We start from the raw sequence: 13,285 nt of genomic DNA, 5'->3' as shown, positions 1-13,285 counted from the left end.
TGCCTCTGTTTGTCAGGGGATGGACATGTGTGAGGGGGAAGGCACTGTACTTGTGAAAATGTGCAAACAGGAGTGTGCGTCAGGAAGGAGATGGAAGCTGCAAAGAGAAGGGATTAAGGTATAGCGAGGGACAGAGCTTTACCCTGTATATAAAAACATGCTACACGTGTCCTGGGAGTGTGTGATAGGGACAGTGTAGAGGGAGCTTTACTCTGTATCTAACCCTGTGCTGTACCTGTCCTGGGAGTGTTTGATGGGGACAGTGTAGAGGGAGATTTACTCTCTATCTAACCCCGTGCTGTACCTGTCCTGGGAGTTTTTGATGGGGACAGTGTAGAGGGAGATTTACTCTGTATCTGACCCCGTGCTATACCTGTCCTGGGAGTGTTTGATGGGGACAGTGTAGAGGGAGATTTACTCTGTATCTGACCCCGTGCTGTACCTGTCCTGGAAGTGTTTGATGGTGACAGTGTAGAGGGAACTTTACTCTGTATCTAACCCAGTGCTGTACCTATCCTGGGAGTGTTTGATGGGGACAGTGTAGAGGGAGCTTTACTCTGTATCTAACCCCGTGCTGTACCTGTCCTGGGAGTGTTTGATGGAGACAGTGTAGAGGGAGCTTTACTCTGTAACTAGCCCCGTGCTGTACCTGTCCTGGGAGTGTTTGATGGGACAATAGGATACTGCACAATGCCTATGGTCAGTCAGTAGATCGAATCCTTGGTCCTGATCTTAACTTTCTGCGGCAATCCCAAGCTCAGTGTTGTTGAGGTTCCATTTGCTGTAAATTGCCTCATTGGGTTGGGATGGCATCAGCACGCAGTTCTGGGTGTGGACTGGATTTGAATCTGACACAGACCCTCCTACAGCCAAACACGGATGAAGGTCCAGGTTTCAACTGCAGTGGCGCATTGAAGAGGAACCAGAAGCATTTAAATGGTGGCCAGGTGTAAGGGGAAGGGACGAGAGCTTTGCACCTTTCCGTGACATGGGTCTCCGAGATTTTACTTGCACTTCCGTGAGGGATGAACTGGAACTCTCTTTCTCTTCTTTTAGATCCTCACATCCAGGTGTCATTCCTGTACCAGAGCAAGCGTACCGAGGTGATCAGAGGGAATCTGAATCCGATCTGGGACCAGACCTTGATTTTTGAAGAGATCGAAGTCTACGGCAGCCTCCGGGAAATAGTGGAGACGCCGCCTTTTGTCCTGCTGGAATTGTTCGACAGTAATCGGATGGTATGTTCCCTTGCAGCGATTTCCTTTGAAGATGCCAAACCTACTGGTGTTTCAATCTAGCCACCGGCTCCATGTTATTTTCCCAGTTCCAAGAAGTGGAGCTGAGGGCTTGTTTATTCATAGCGGAAGGTCGGCTGTGAAGTTGGCCACTGTTACATAGATGAAACGCCATTGAATAGCAAGGAGGAATGTTGCACCATGTGCTGTACTGTGCGTTCTGACATGTGTTCTCGCTACTCGTGCATTTCAAAGTCATACGTCATTCGGTGGTCGGTCCATCCTGATGGATGTGGCCGTTCTGCTGTCAGACGTCCCCCTAAAGTGCAATTTACACCAATCCCAGACCCTGGAATGCATCTCATGGATTATCGGTGACGAAGGATGTGGTTCAAACTGACGAGAGTGAGCTACAGACAGGAGGAGGCCATTCGCGCCATTCCTCTCTGTGGCAGCCCATTGCCAGGGCAACCTTCCTTCCGTTATCTGTTCATGGGACGAGCGCATCGTTGCCAAGGGCCTGCATTTAGTGCCCACCCCTTGAGAAGGTGGTGGTGGGTCATGACCTTGAACCGCTGCAGTCCGTGTGGGGTGTCTTTCTGTTTGACTCAATGGTGTGGCTTACTTGGCCATTTCAGAGGGCAGTTCGGGGTCCACCACATTGTTGTGGATCACATACAGGCCAGTCCGCCGAAGGTACGGGAGATTTCTTCCCCACGAGTGAACTGGATGGTTTATACAACAATCTGATTGTTTCTTTAATAATGATCACAAAACTCATATTTTATTGCAATTAATGAATCAAATTTAAATTCCCCCAGTTGCCGTGATGGGATTTGAACTCATGCCCCTAATTATTAGCCCCAACCTAATTACCAGTCCAGTAGATTACCACTACGTCACTGCACCATCTGGTTGTCCACAGGAGACCGTGGCCAGGAGTTTCCAGTCTTGCCCATCGCAGGACTGGAATTCCCATCGGAAGTCCTTTTGGATGGTCTGTCAAATTATCCGAAGATTCCTGCCACGTTTGGGATGGAAAAACCCGGCCAGTGCCAGGGCCTGGGGCTTTGAATGAAGTGACGGGTGCCCGTTCGGGAGGAGAAGTGTTGATATTTCCCCACTGTTTTACTAGAGCAAAAACGAGTATATGGGCGCTGCCCTGTGCTACCCGAGTGTGAAGCTGGATTCGTCAGCGCAGCCCGTCTCCGAGCTACAGTGGCATCCGGTCTTTCGAGGACAGCGGTTCAGTGGAGAGCTTCTGGTGTCCTTCGAGCTACTTCTGAAACAGAGAGTAATAGATTTTTCTTGCATTGTGAGAAATTAGCTACCGTTAGGTAGTACGGGGGCGGGGCGGGGCGGGGGGGGGGATAAAGGGGAGTAGACTAATTGGATTGTGATTTCTGCTATCTTGTTACAATCCCGGACCAGCCCCCAACATTTGTTACAATCCCGGACCAGCTCCCAACATTTGTTACAATCCCGGACCAGCTCCCAACATTTGTTACAATCCCGGACCAGCTCCCAACATTTGTTACAATCCCGGACCAGCCCCCAACATTTGTTACAATCCCGGACCAGCCCCCAACATTTGTTACAATCCCGGACCAGCCCCCAACATTTGTTACAATCCCGGACCAGCCCCCAACATTTGTTACAATCCCGGACCAGCCCCCAACATTTGTTACAATCCCGGACCAGCCCCCAACATTTGTTACAATCCCGGACCAGCCCCCAACATTTGTTACAATCCCGGACCAGCCCCCAACATTTGTTACAATCCCGGACCAGCCCCCAACATTTGTTACAATCCCGGACCAGCCCCCAACATTTGTTACAATCCCGGACCAGCCCCCAACATTTGTTACAATCCCGGACCAGCCCCCAACATTTGTTACAATCCCGTACAGGAACCACAAACAATTTTATTTTAAATTTGTAAAACTGGGAGGGAAGGATATTTCATCCCAGGAGTGATGACTCTGAACAATATTTTATGTTAAAGCAAACTTTAATTTAAACATAGAATTACCCACATTAACATCAAATAGAATTATTTTACAACCATCCGTTAAACAGTTCTTAAACACATGGAAAAGCATAAATTTAGTATCTATACCTGCAACTTACTCCAATTAAGCAAACCAATACAGGTCAAATGCCACTTATAATTAAATTTAACAAACAGATTACTTGCTTAGTTGTGGAGACCTTTGGAGAGAGTTCCTTCCAAGAGCAGATCCGGTACACCTCTGCTCAACCTAGCAACGTTTGGCAAAGCCACTGTTCAATTTAACATCCTCTTGTCTTGTCAGACTCAAATCCTATGGCATACTGCAAAACTACAGATAGACCTGGCTCCTCTCATTAATTACATCATCCGTATCCCACATGGCCTGCTGAGCTAGGACTAAATATAACCACCCATAAATGATCTATTCTCCAGGGAATCTCCAGAAATCATAACAATGCTCCATTAGCCCTTTTATTTGTAACTGAGTTAAGTGGTTGGAATTAATCATGACCTCAACTTTTATGACTCCTTAATTGCAGCATTAGCAGACACACCTTAACCTAGGTATATTAATAATGTTACTGCAACAAATATATACCTTAACCACGCTTTTAAAAACATTCCTCCAACAAATCCAAAATAGAATAAAAATACCAATTTTGTACATCCAAAGGAGTAGACCATTCAGCCCGTTGAGCTGGCTTTGCCCTTCACTGCAACCACGCCCAATCTTGGGCTTCACCTCGACTTTCCTGCCCGCTCCCCAGGTCCCTTAATTCCCTGCAAAACCGGTCTACCCCAGTGATGGAACATCCACCACTCTCTGGGGTCGAGAATTCCAACGAGTCGCGGCCCCCTGTGTGAACAACCCCAGGCTGTAATCTCTGCCTCCATTTTGTTTCCTGTTCTTTGCTTTGTTTCGTCCTTTTTCTCTCAGTCAGAAGCACATCCGCTCTCGGAGGGGGCTGGTTATGTTCGGAGGCGGACATCTTGATGTTACTCAGAGGGGACCGTGTTACTGATGCTCAGAGATCCGGGAACGGAAAGGGCCGGGGGGGGGGGGGAGGGTTTTACCTGTTGCACAGGTGTCTCCTGTGAGATTATGGTGTTTTCCTTTTGTGATTGCGCAGGATGGGGATCAGAATCTACCTCCTCGGCCGCCAATGAAAGACACTGAAACATACCTGGTGCCGGTGGGAGTGAGGCCGCAGCTGCAGATGACCACAATTGAGGTGAGGTGTCCAGAGTGTTGACCCTCCCCTCCCAGACACGCAATCCCGCAGAGCAGTACCGCACAGTTCACTCTCCTCTCGCTGTGACACTCTTTCAGCGTACGGAAGCTCGCCCCACTCTCCATTGGAGGAAGACCCAAGTGCTTCGCATGCAGCCTCACAACGCCAGGGACCCGGGCTCAATCCCGGCCTCGGGTCACAGTGTGGAGTTTGCACGTTCTCCCCCCATGTCTGCGTGGGTTTCCTCCCACAGTCCAGAGATGTGCAGGTTAGGTGGATTGGCCGTGATAAAAATTGAGTCTCAGTGGACAAAGTGTGCAGGTTAGGTAGGGTTACGGGGGGAGTGGGCCTGGCTAGGACGTTCTTCGGAAGGTCGGTGCAGACTCGATGGACCGAATGGCCTCCTCCTGCACTGTCGGAATTCTATGGGTTCTCCCCCTCTTGAGTCAGAAGCCCATCGTCCAGGACGACATTCCCGGTTTCAGCTCAAAGAAAGCCCCTCCGACCACGAAATCTTGCCGTGGCCACTGTCCTGTTTGCTGTGCGCAGTTTGGCTATCGCGCATCCTGCCTCGCAACAGTTACTGTCAAGTTGGCAGGAGAGAGTTTGTGGATGGCAGCCGATGTAACTCGAGTCTTGTCTTTCCCTCAGATCCTTGCCTGGGGATTGAGGAACATCAAGAACTATAACATGCTGAGGGTGGTGAGCCCGAGCTTGGTGGTGGAGTGCAGCGGAGAGATGATCCAAACGGCACCCATCAGGAACTACAGGAAGAACCCAAACTTCCTGGTCCCCATCTACTTCATCACAGTGGTTGGTTCAAATGTTTGCTCTCCTGATAGTCTCCGAATTCGGAGGCGTTCCCCTCTGCCGTGCAGTTGTTGATCCATTCTTGAGTATGGGCTGAATAGACGATGGGTGCACCGTGCTTCGTCATCCTCCGTGACTGAATACGAGCTGGCTCGCAGTTAGAGCTGCTGCGTTTCTCAGCTGCTTCTCTAACATGGGATTTCTCCTGGTGGTGGGGGGGAATTTGGAATAATCATAATTATAATAATCGCTTATTGTCACAAGTAGGTACTGTGAAAAGCCCCTAGTCGCCACATTCAGGCGCCTGTTCGGGGAGGCCGGTACGGGAATTAAACCCGCGCTGCTGGTCGTGTTCTGCATTACAAGCCAGCTGTTAAACCCACCGTGCTAAACTAATCACAGGATTCCGTGGTCAGGAGCAGGAACTTGGCTGATTTCACTCTCTCTCTCTTTCACTCCCTCTCTCTCTCCTTTCCTCTCCCTATCTCACTCCTCCAATCTCTCTCTCCTCCCATCTCTCTCTTGCTCTCTTTCTCTCTCTCCAACCCAGGGATTACTGGACAGTGATCAGCAGCAGGAACCCTGGCTGATTTCCCCCCCCCCTCTCTAACCCAGGGATCACTGGACGGTGATCAGCAGCAGGAACCCTGGCTGATTTCCTCTCTCTCTCTCTAACCCAGGGATCACTGGACGGTGATCAGGAGGAGGAACCCTGGCTGATTTCCTCTCTCTCTCTCTAACCCAGGGATCACTGGACAGTGATCAGGAGGAGGAACCCTGGCTGATTTCCTCTCTCTCTCTCTAACCCAGGGGTCACTGGACAGTGATCAGCAGCAGGAACCCTGGTTGATTTCCCCTCTATCTCCAACCCAGGGGTCATGTACAGTGATCAGGAGCAGGAACCCTGGCTGATTTTTTCTCTCTCTCTAACCCAGGTATCACTGGACAGTGATCAGCAGCAGGAACCCTGGCTGATTCCCCCCCCCTCTCTCTAACCCAAGGGTCACTGGACAGTGATCAGCAGCAGGAACCCTGACTGATTTCCCCTCTCTCTCTCTCTAACCCAGGGATCACTGGACAGTGATCAGCAGCAGGAACCCTGGCTGATTTCCCCTCTCTCTAACCCAGGGGTCACTGCACAGTGATCAGGAGCAGGAACCCTGGCTGATTTCCCCCCCCCTCTCTAACCCAGGGGTCACTGGACAGTGATCAGGAGCAGGAACCCTGGCTGATTCCCCCCCCCCCCCCTCTCTAACCCAGGGGTCACTGGACAATGATCAGCAGCAGGAACCCTGGCTGATTCCCCCCCCTCTCTAACCCAGGGGTCACTGGACAGTGATCAGGAGGAGGAACCCTGGCTGATTTCCTCTCTCTCTCTCTAACCCAGGGGTCACTGGACAGTGATCAGCAGCAGGAACCCTGGCTGATTTCCCCCCCCCCCCCCCCCCCCCCTCTCTCTAACCCAGGGGTCACTGGACAGTGATCAGGAGGAGGAACCCTGGCTGATTTCCTCTCTCTCTCTCTAACCCAGGGGTCACTGGACAGTGATCAGCAGCAGGAACCCTGGCTGATTCTCTCCCCCCCCCCCCCCCCCACCCCCACCTCTCTAACCCAGGGGTCACTGGACAGTGATCAGGAGCAGGAACCCTGGCTGATTCCCCCCCCCCCCCCCCCTCTCTAACCCAGGGGTCACTGGACAGTGATCAGCAGCAGGAACCCTGGCTGATTCCCCCCCCTCTCTAACCCAGTGGTCACTGGACAGTGATCAGGAGGAGGAACCCTGGCTGATTTCCCCCCCCTCTCTAACCCAGGGGTCACTGGACAGTGATCAGCAGCAGGAACCCTGGCTGATTTCCCCTCTCTCTCTAACCCATCCCGGCTCTGGGTCACTGTCCGTGTGGAGTTTGCCCATTCTCCCCGTGACTGAGTGGGTCTCACCCCTACAACCCAAAAAGATGTGCAGGTTAGGTGGATTGGCCACGCTAAATTGCTCCTTAATTGGAAAAAAATGAATTGGGTACTCCAAATTTATATATTTTTTTAAAGTGCTTGATGAATTGAATTTAAGTGCTCCCAGCTGCCGTGGTGGGATTTGAACCCGTGCCCCCCAAAATATTAATCCTGAGCTGACGGATTAGTGACAGTGACATGACCAACTCGCCACCGTCTCCCTTAAATCCTGGCCCATCGGCCTCGCAATGACCGGCTTCTCACTGTTAGTCTCCTTTTTCACTCGGGAGGAGGCTCTGGGAGGAACAGAGGAGGTATTGATTGGTGGCGGGGACACTTAACCTAAAACGCTCTCATCGTGGAGTGGGGGGGGGGGGGGGGGGGGGGGGGCGGGGCAGGGGGTCGGGTGACGCTTGCTGGGCGCATCACCGAGCGCGGACCCAAGCTGTAGCCCGTGGGGCTGAGCGCGAGAACCCCGCTTGCCTTGTGATTGTCATTAGTTGCTCAGAAGCGATAACTGTGATTTACGATCGTCACCTTGCCTCAGTTTCTACCTGTAGATGCCGCCTACAGCCCTCCCATTGTGCTGAAGGTGCTGGACTATCGGGCGTTCGGATACAAGCCGGTGGTGGGACAGACAGCGGTCAAATCGCTCAGCGAGTTCTTCTGCGACCCTTTCGCCGGCTCAGCCGGCACTGAAGGTAACCAGCGGACGTTTAACAAATTGGCGCGAATGGTTTCTGCCTGCCCTGCGTCCCGCCCCTTTTGAGTTCTGACGAAGGTTCCTGGTTCGTCTCCCGCTCCGGGCCTTGAGCAGGGAAATCAAGGCCGACACTCCAGCGCGGCACCGAGGGAATGCCACACGGTCGGAGGTGCGGATGAGGCGTTGAGCTGAGGCCTGGGGTGTATCTGAAAGAATCTGTGGTGTCATTTCAAGGAAGGAGCTTGGGGGGGATTTACCCCTGGTGCCCTGCCCGCTGTTTATCCCACAGTCTCCATCACAAAAGACAAATTAGCTCGTGATGTACCATCAATTGGACTCGAGTTGTGAAGAAGTTCCATATATCAGGCTTTAATCAACTAGTTGTGTGCCCGGCAGTCAACTTACAGAGAAAGGCCGACTGCCGGGTCCTATGGGTTCTTATACCCCGCCTCGTAGGCGGGACTACTTGCCTCTCAGCCAATGGGTGACAGTCACATGACTAGCCTCAACCAATCAGCAGAGAGGCACATGACCGACATGAGCCAATGGGCAGCGAGTGCTCTGCACCAATGGCAGATAGGTACCGTAAACCCCCTAGTCATACTACCACAGCTGGTCATCGCCACGTTGCTGTTGTGCATGTTAGCCGCTGCGTTCCCCACGCAATACACGTGGCTGCATTTGAGGAGTGCTTCATCGGCCTCTTGGGGGTTGTGAAAGTCGTCCCGTAAATGCAAAGTTTTTTTTTAATACAGCCCGTTTAAAGAATTTAGCATCGGAACTAGAATTGGAGAATGGCTGGCGCACAGAAAGAGGCCATTCAGCCCCTCCTGTCGGTTGCCAGCTTTCTGAGAGTAAATGGCTGAAATCCCACTCTTCTGCCAGTTTAAAGAGTGAACGCGTTTCGGAGGGGGTGGTGGAGGCAGGCGCGATTGAGGTATTCAAAAAGGAACGGGATTGCGACCTGAAAAGAGAGACCATGTAAGGTTAGGGGGGTAAGGTAAAGGGTTTAAAGGCTGGCACGCACACGATGAACCGAAAGGCCTCTTACCGTGCTGTAAAACTCTATGACTATAACTTCGGAGAGCCAGTGCAGAGTCGATGGGCCAAGTGGCCTCCTCCTGCACTGTAGGGTTTCGCATCGGCAAGATCTAACGGCGGCACGATGGTCAACTCTGCTGCCTCACGGGCAGCACGATGGCCTAGTGGTTAGCACAGCCGCCTCACGGCGCTGAGGTCCCAGGTTCGATCCCGGCTCTGGGTCACTGTCCGTGTGGAGTTTGCACATTCTCCCCGTGTCTGCGTGGGTTTCGCCCCCACAACCCAAAAATGTGCAGAGTAGGTGGATTGGCCACGCTAAATTGCCCCTTAATTGGAAAAAATAATTGGGTAATCTAAATTTAAAAAAAAAAACTCTGCTGCCTCACAGCACCAGGGACCCGGGTTCAATTCCGGCCATGGGTGACTGTGCGGAGTCTGCACGCTCTCCCCGTGTCTGCGTGGGTTTCCTCCGGGTGCTCCCGTTTCCTCCCACAGTCCAAAGACGTGCTTGTTAGGTGGATTGGCCGTGATAAATTGCCCTGAGTGTCCAAAAAGGTTTGGTGGCCTTATGGGGATAGAGTGGGGAAGTGGGCCTAGTTAGGGTGCTCTTTTGGAGAGTCGGTGCAGACTCGATGGGCCGAATGGCCTCCTTCTGCACTATGAATCTATGAAACCCACAAAATAACCTTGGAGACACCTTCTCCTTCACAGGATAACTAATATATGCTGCACCACACCAGACCAGAAAGGTTATAACTATCAGGGAAGCCTGAATAGACTGGGGGTTCCAGTCTCTGGAAAAGCGAAGACCGAGGGGGGATCTGAGAATGATCTTAAAAATGGTGAAGGGGTTGACAAGGTAGAGGTGGAGAACGTGTTTCCATTGCGGGGGTGGAGACTAGAACTAGGAGCTAGGTACTAGGAACTAGAAATACACAGTAGCTACTCTTAAATCCAATTCAGGAGAATCATCTTTATCCAGAGAGTTGTGAGAATTTGAAACTGGCGAGTGGTTGAGGTGAATTAAAGGGGGAGGCTGGATTCATTGGGAGAAAGATGGCGAAGCACTGGCTGAATAGTGGGAGGAGCAGGCTGCTGTGGAATTTTAGACACCAGCGTCGGTGAGTTGGGCCGAATGGCCTAATTCTGTGCTGTGGACTTGATGCTCCATACACGCGTGCCCCCTCCCCTCCCTCGCCAGCAGATATAGAAGTGGGAATCCCGACTGACCGTTCTTCACATTAAGTCAGGGCCCAGCAGTGAAGCTCAGTAGCGCGTAGTATCCCCAATGTGCCACTGGGGGCAGACCACTCGGAATGAGGACCGGGTGGCGTCCTCCGGAATGAAATGAAAGCAGATTTTCCGCATCGTTTTAATTGAAAGCTCTCTTCCCAAGATGGCACAATAACCTCTGTCAAGAGTTTTAATGTCGAAGCACCCAACATTGAGGTAAGAAGACATTTTGGAATACAACTGTTGGGAAGGGTGAGGAAAAATAGATGATGGGAGATGGAAATGATGTGGGAGGCAAGAATCACACGGCAAAGGGCGGCAGGGTGGCGCAGTGGTTAGCACTGCTGCCTCACGGTGCCGAGGAGCCGGGTTCAATCCCTGCCCTGGGTCACTCTCCGTGCGGAGTTTGCACATTCTCCCCGTGTCTGTGGGTGTCTCACCCTCCCACAACCCAAAGATGTGAAGGGTAGGAGGATTGCCCCTTCACTGGAAAAACAAGAATTCGGTACGCTAAATTTTAAAGTACAGGAACACCCGCCAAATATTTTTGACGCCGATTTTGGTCCCACCTCAACTCCCAAACCATTTTCATCTCTCTTATTCCATAATGTGTTCCCGTGTGGCAGCATCTCACGAACAGGTTTATACAGATATCTGAGAATCTTTCCAGCTGTCAATGGGATTTGCCTGTGGTTCAGTTAAAGGGAAATTTCCTTTATATCTAACCTCGTGCTGTACCTGTCCTGGAAGTGTTTGATGGGGACAGTGTAGAGGGAGCTTTACTCTGTATCTAACCCCGTGCTGTACCTGTCCTGGGAGTGTTTGATGGGGACAGTGTAGAGGGAGCTTTACTCTGTATCTAACCCCGTGCTGTACCTGTCCTGGGAGTGTTTGATGGGGACAGTGTAGAGGGAGCTTTACTCTGTATCTAACCTCGTGCTGTACCTGTCCTGGGAGTGTTTGATGAGGACAGTGTAGAGGGAGTTTTAATCTGTATCTAACCCCGTGCTGTACCTGTCCTGGGAGTGTTTGATGGGGACAATGTAGAGGCAGCTTTACTCTGTATCTAACCCCGTGCTGTACCTGTCCTGGGAGTGTTTGATGGGGACAGTGTAGAGGGAGCTTTACTCTGTATCTAACCCTGTGCTGTACCTGTCCTGGGAGTGTTTGCTGGGGACAGTGTAGAGGGAGCTTTACTCTGTATCTAACGTCATGCTGTACCTGTCCTGGGAGTGTTTGATGGGGACCGTGTAGAGGGAGCTTTACTCTGTATCTAACCTCGTGCTGTACCTGTCCTGGGAGTGTTTGATGGGGACGGTGTAGAGGAAGCTTTCCCCTGTATCTAACCCAGTGCTGTACCTGCCCTGGGAGTGTTTGATGTGGACAGTGTAGAGGGAGCTTTACTCTGTATCTAACCCCGTGCTGTACCTGTCCTGGGAGTGTTTGATGGGGACAGTGTAGAGGGAGCTTAACTCTGTATCTAACCCTGTGCTGTACCTGTCCTGGGAGTGTTCAATGGGGACAGTGTAGAGGGAGCTTTACTCTGTATCTAACCCCGTGCTGTACCTGTCCTGGGAGTGTTTGATGGGGACAGTGTAGAGGGAGCTTTGCTCTGTATCTAACCCCATGCTGTACCTGTCCTGGGAGTGTTTGATGGGGACAGTGTAGAGGGAGCTTTACTCTGTATCTAACCCCATGCTGTACCTGTCCTGGGGGTGTTTGCTGGGGACAGTGTCTGTATCTAATCCTGTGTTGCATGCCGTGATGTTAAATCTGGTCCCTTGAAATGTGTTGCCCTTTAGAGCTCATCTGCAGAGGTTGAAATGAAGCTGGAATGGGAAAGCACCGAAGGACAGCTGGTGAGTCACCATGGAGCAATACGTAAACCTTTGCCTTGTTCGTCTCTCTCTCTCTCTCTCTCTCTCCGGCATTTCTGCCCTGCTGTTCCTGGACCATATGCAAACTCTGAAGCTCCTCTGTAGCTCTTCAGCCCTCCCAAGAGTTGGAAAACGGGTGGAAAGTGAGAATGATTCTCACTCTCCACCTGTAAGCAACTCACGTTTGCCCCCTTTTTATGGCAGCCTAGCTCAGGTGGCCAATCGTGTTATAAACCCTGCCAACTGCAAGGCCCCAGCATTTGTTACCCATCCCTAATTGCCCCCCGAGAAGGTGGGGGCGAGCCGCCTTCTTGAGCCGCTGCTGTCCATGTGATGTAGGTACACCCACCGTGCTGTTAGGGAGGGAGTTCCAGGATTTTGACCCAGCGACAGTGAAGGAACGGCCGATATATTCCCAAGTCGGGGTGGTGAGTGACTCGGAGGGGAACCTCCAGGTGGTGGGGTTCCCAGGTATCTGCTGCCCTTGTCCTTCTAGATGGTAGAGGTCGTGGGTTTGGTGCAGTCGAAGGGACCTTGGCGAGTTCTGTTTACAACTGCACCATTTCCCAGTATCAAGCCTGCCATCTCCAGTATTAATAGTGAATTGGTGAGACTGGTGAAGCTGAATTTGTTCTCCTTTGATCAGAGGATGTGAAGGCAAGACAGTAGTGCTCGAAACCTTTTTTTAATACAAATTTTGAGTACCCAATTATTTGTTTCCAATTAAAGGGCAATTTAGCGTGGCCAATCCACCTACCCTGTGGGTGTGAGACCCACGCAAACACGGGGTGAATGTGTAAACTCCACACGGACAGTGACCCAGAGCCGGGATTGAACCCGGGGCCTCGACGCCTTGAGGCAGCAGTGCTAACCATTTCTGTGTCGCCCAAAGTGCTCGAAACCTTGCGGGAATTTTAATCGAATAGATACTGAAAAACTGTTTCTCAGGCAGAGGTGCCAGCAGACTAGGGTCGCAGACTTAAGGTAATTGGCCAAAATATGCCAGGGGTGGGGGGGGGGGGGGGGGGGGGGGGACACGTGGCGCAGCGGTTAGCACTGGAACTATAGCGCTGAGAACCCGGGTTCGAATCCCGGCCCTGGGTCACTGTCCGTGTGGAGTTTGTACATTCTCCCTATGTCTGCGTGGGTTTCGCCCCAACAACCCAAAGATGTGCAGGGGAGGCGGATTG

At 51.7% G+C, this 13,285-nt stretch overlaps 1 protein-coding gene across 5 annotated transcripts in view; it reads left to right on the top strand.

Moving 5' to 3' along the window:
* The window catches only part of LOC119957434 (myoferlin-like), a 127,169-nt gene that overhangs the window by 80,566 nt on the left and 33,318 nt on the right, over positions 1–13,285 (top strand). For all 5 annotated transcript variants that reach the window (XM_038785502.1, XM_038785505.1, XM_038785501.1 and 2 more), the window contains 7 exons: positions 1,057–1,238; positions 2,371–2,529; positions 4,380–4,481; positions 5,133–5,294; positions 7,789–7,942; positions 10,382–10,434; positions 12,021–12,077. In XM_038785502.1, the coding sequence (XP_038641430.1) occupies positions 1,057–1,238; positions 2,371–2,529; positions 4,380–4,481; positions 5,133–5,294; positions 7,789–7,942; positions 10,382–10,434; positions 12,021–12,077 (869 nt within the window). The remainder of the gene's footprint in view (positions 1–1,056; positions 1,239–2,370; positions 2,530–4,379; positions 4,482–5,132; positions 5,295–7,788; positions 7,943–10,381; positions 10,435–12,020; positions 12,078–13,285) is intronic.

The sequence above is a fragment of the Scyliorhinus canicula genome, chromosome 26 (assembly GCF_902713615.1).
Source record: "Scyliorhinus canicula chromosome 26, sScyCan1.1, whole genome shotgun sequence".
Classification (NCBI taxonomy): domain Eukaryota; kingdom Metazoa; phylum Chordata; class Chondrichthyes; order Carcharhiniformes; family Scyliorhinidae; genus Scyliorhinus; species Scyliorhinus canicula.
Note: the sequence above shows the minus strand (reverse complement) of the source record. Positions and strands in the feature narration are given on the sequence as shown.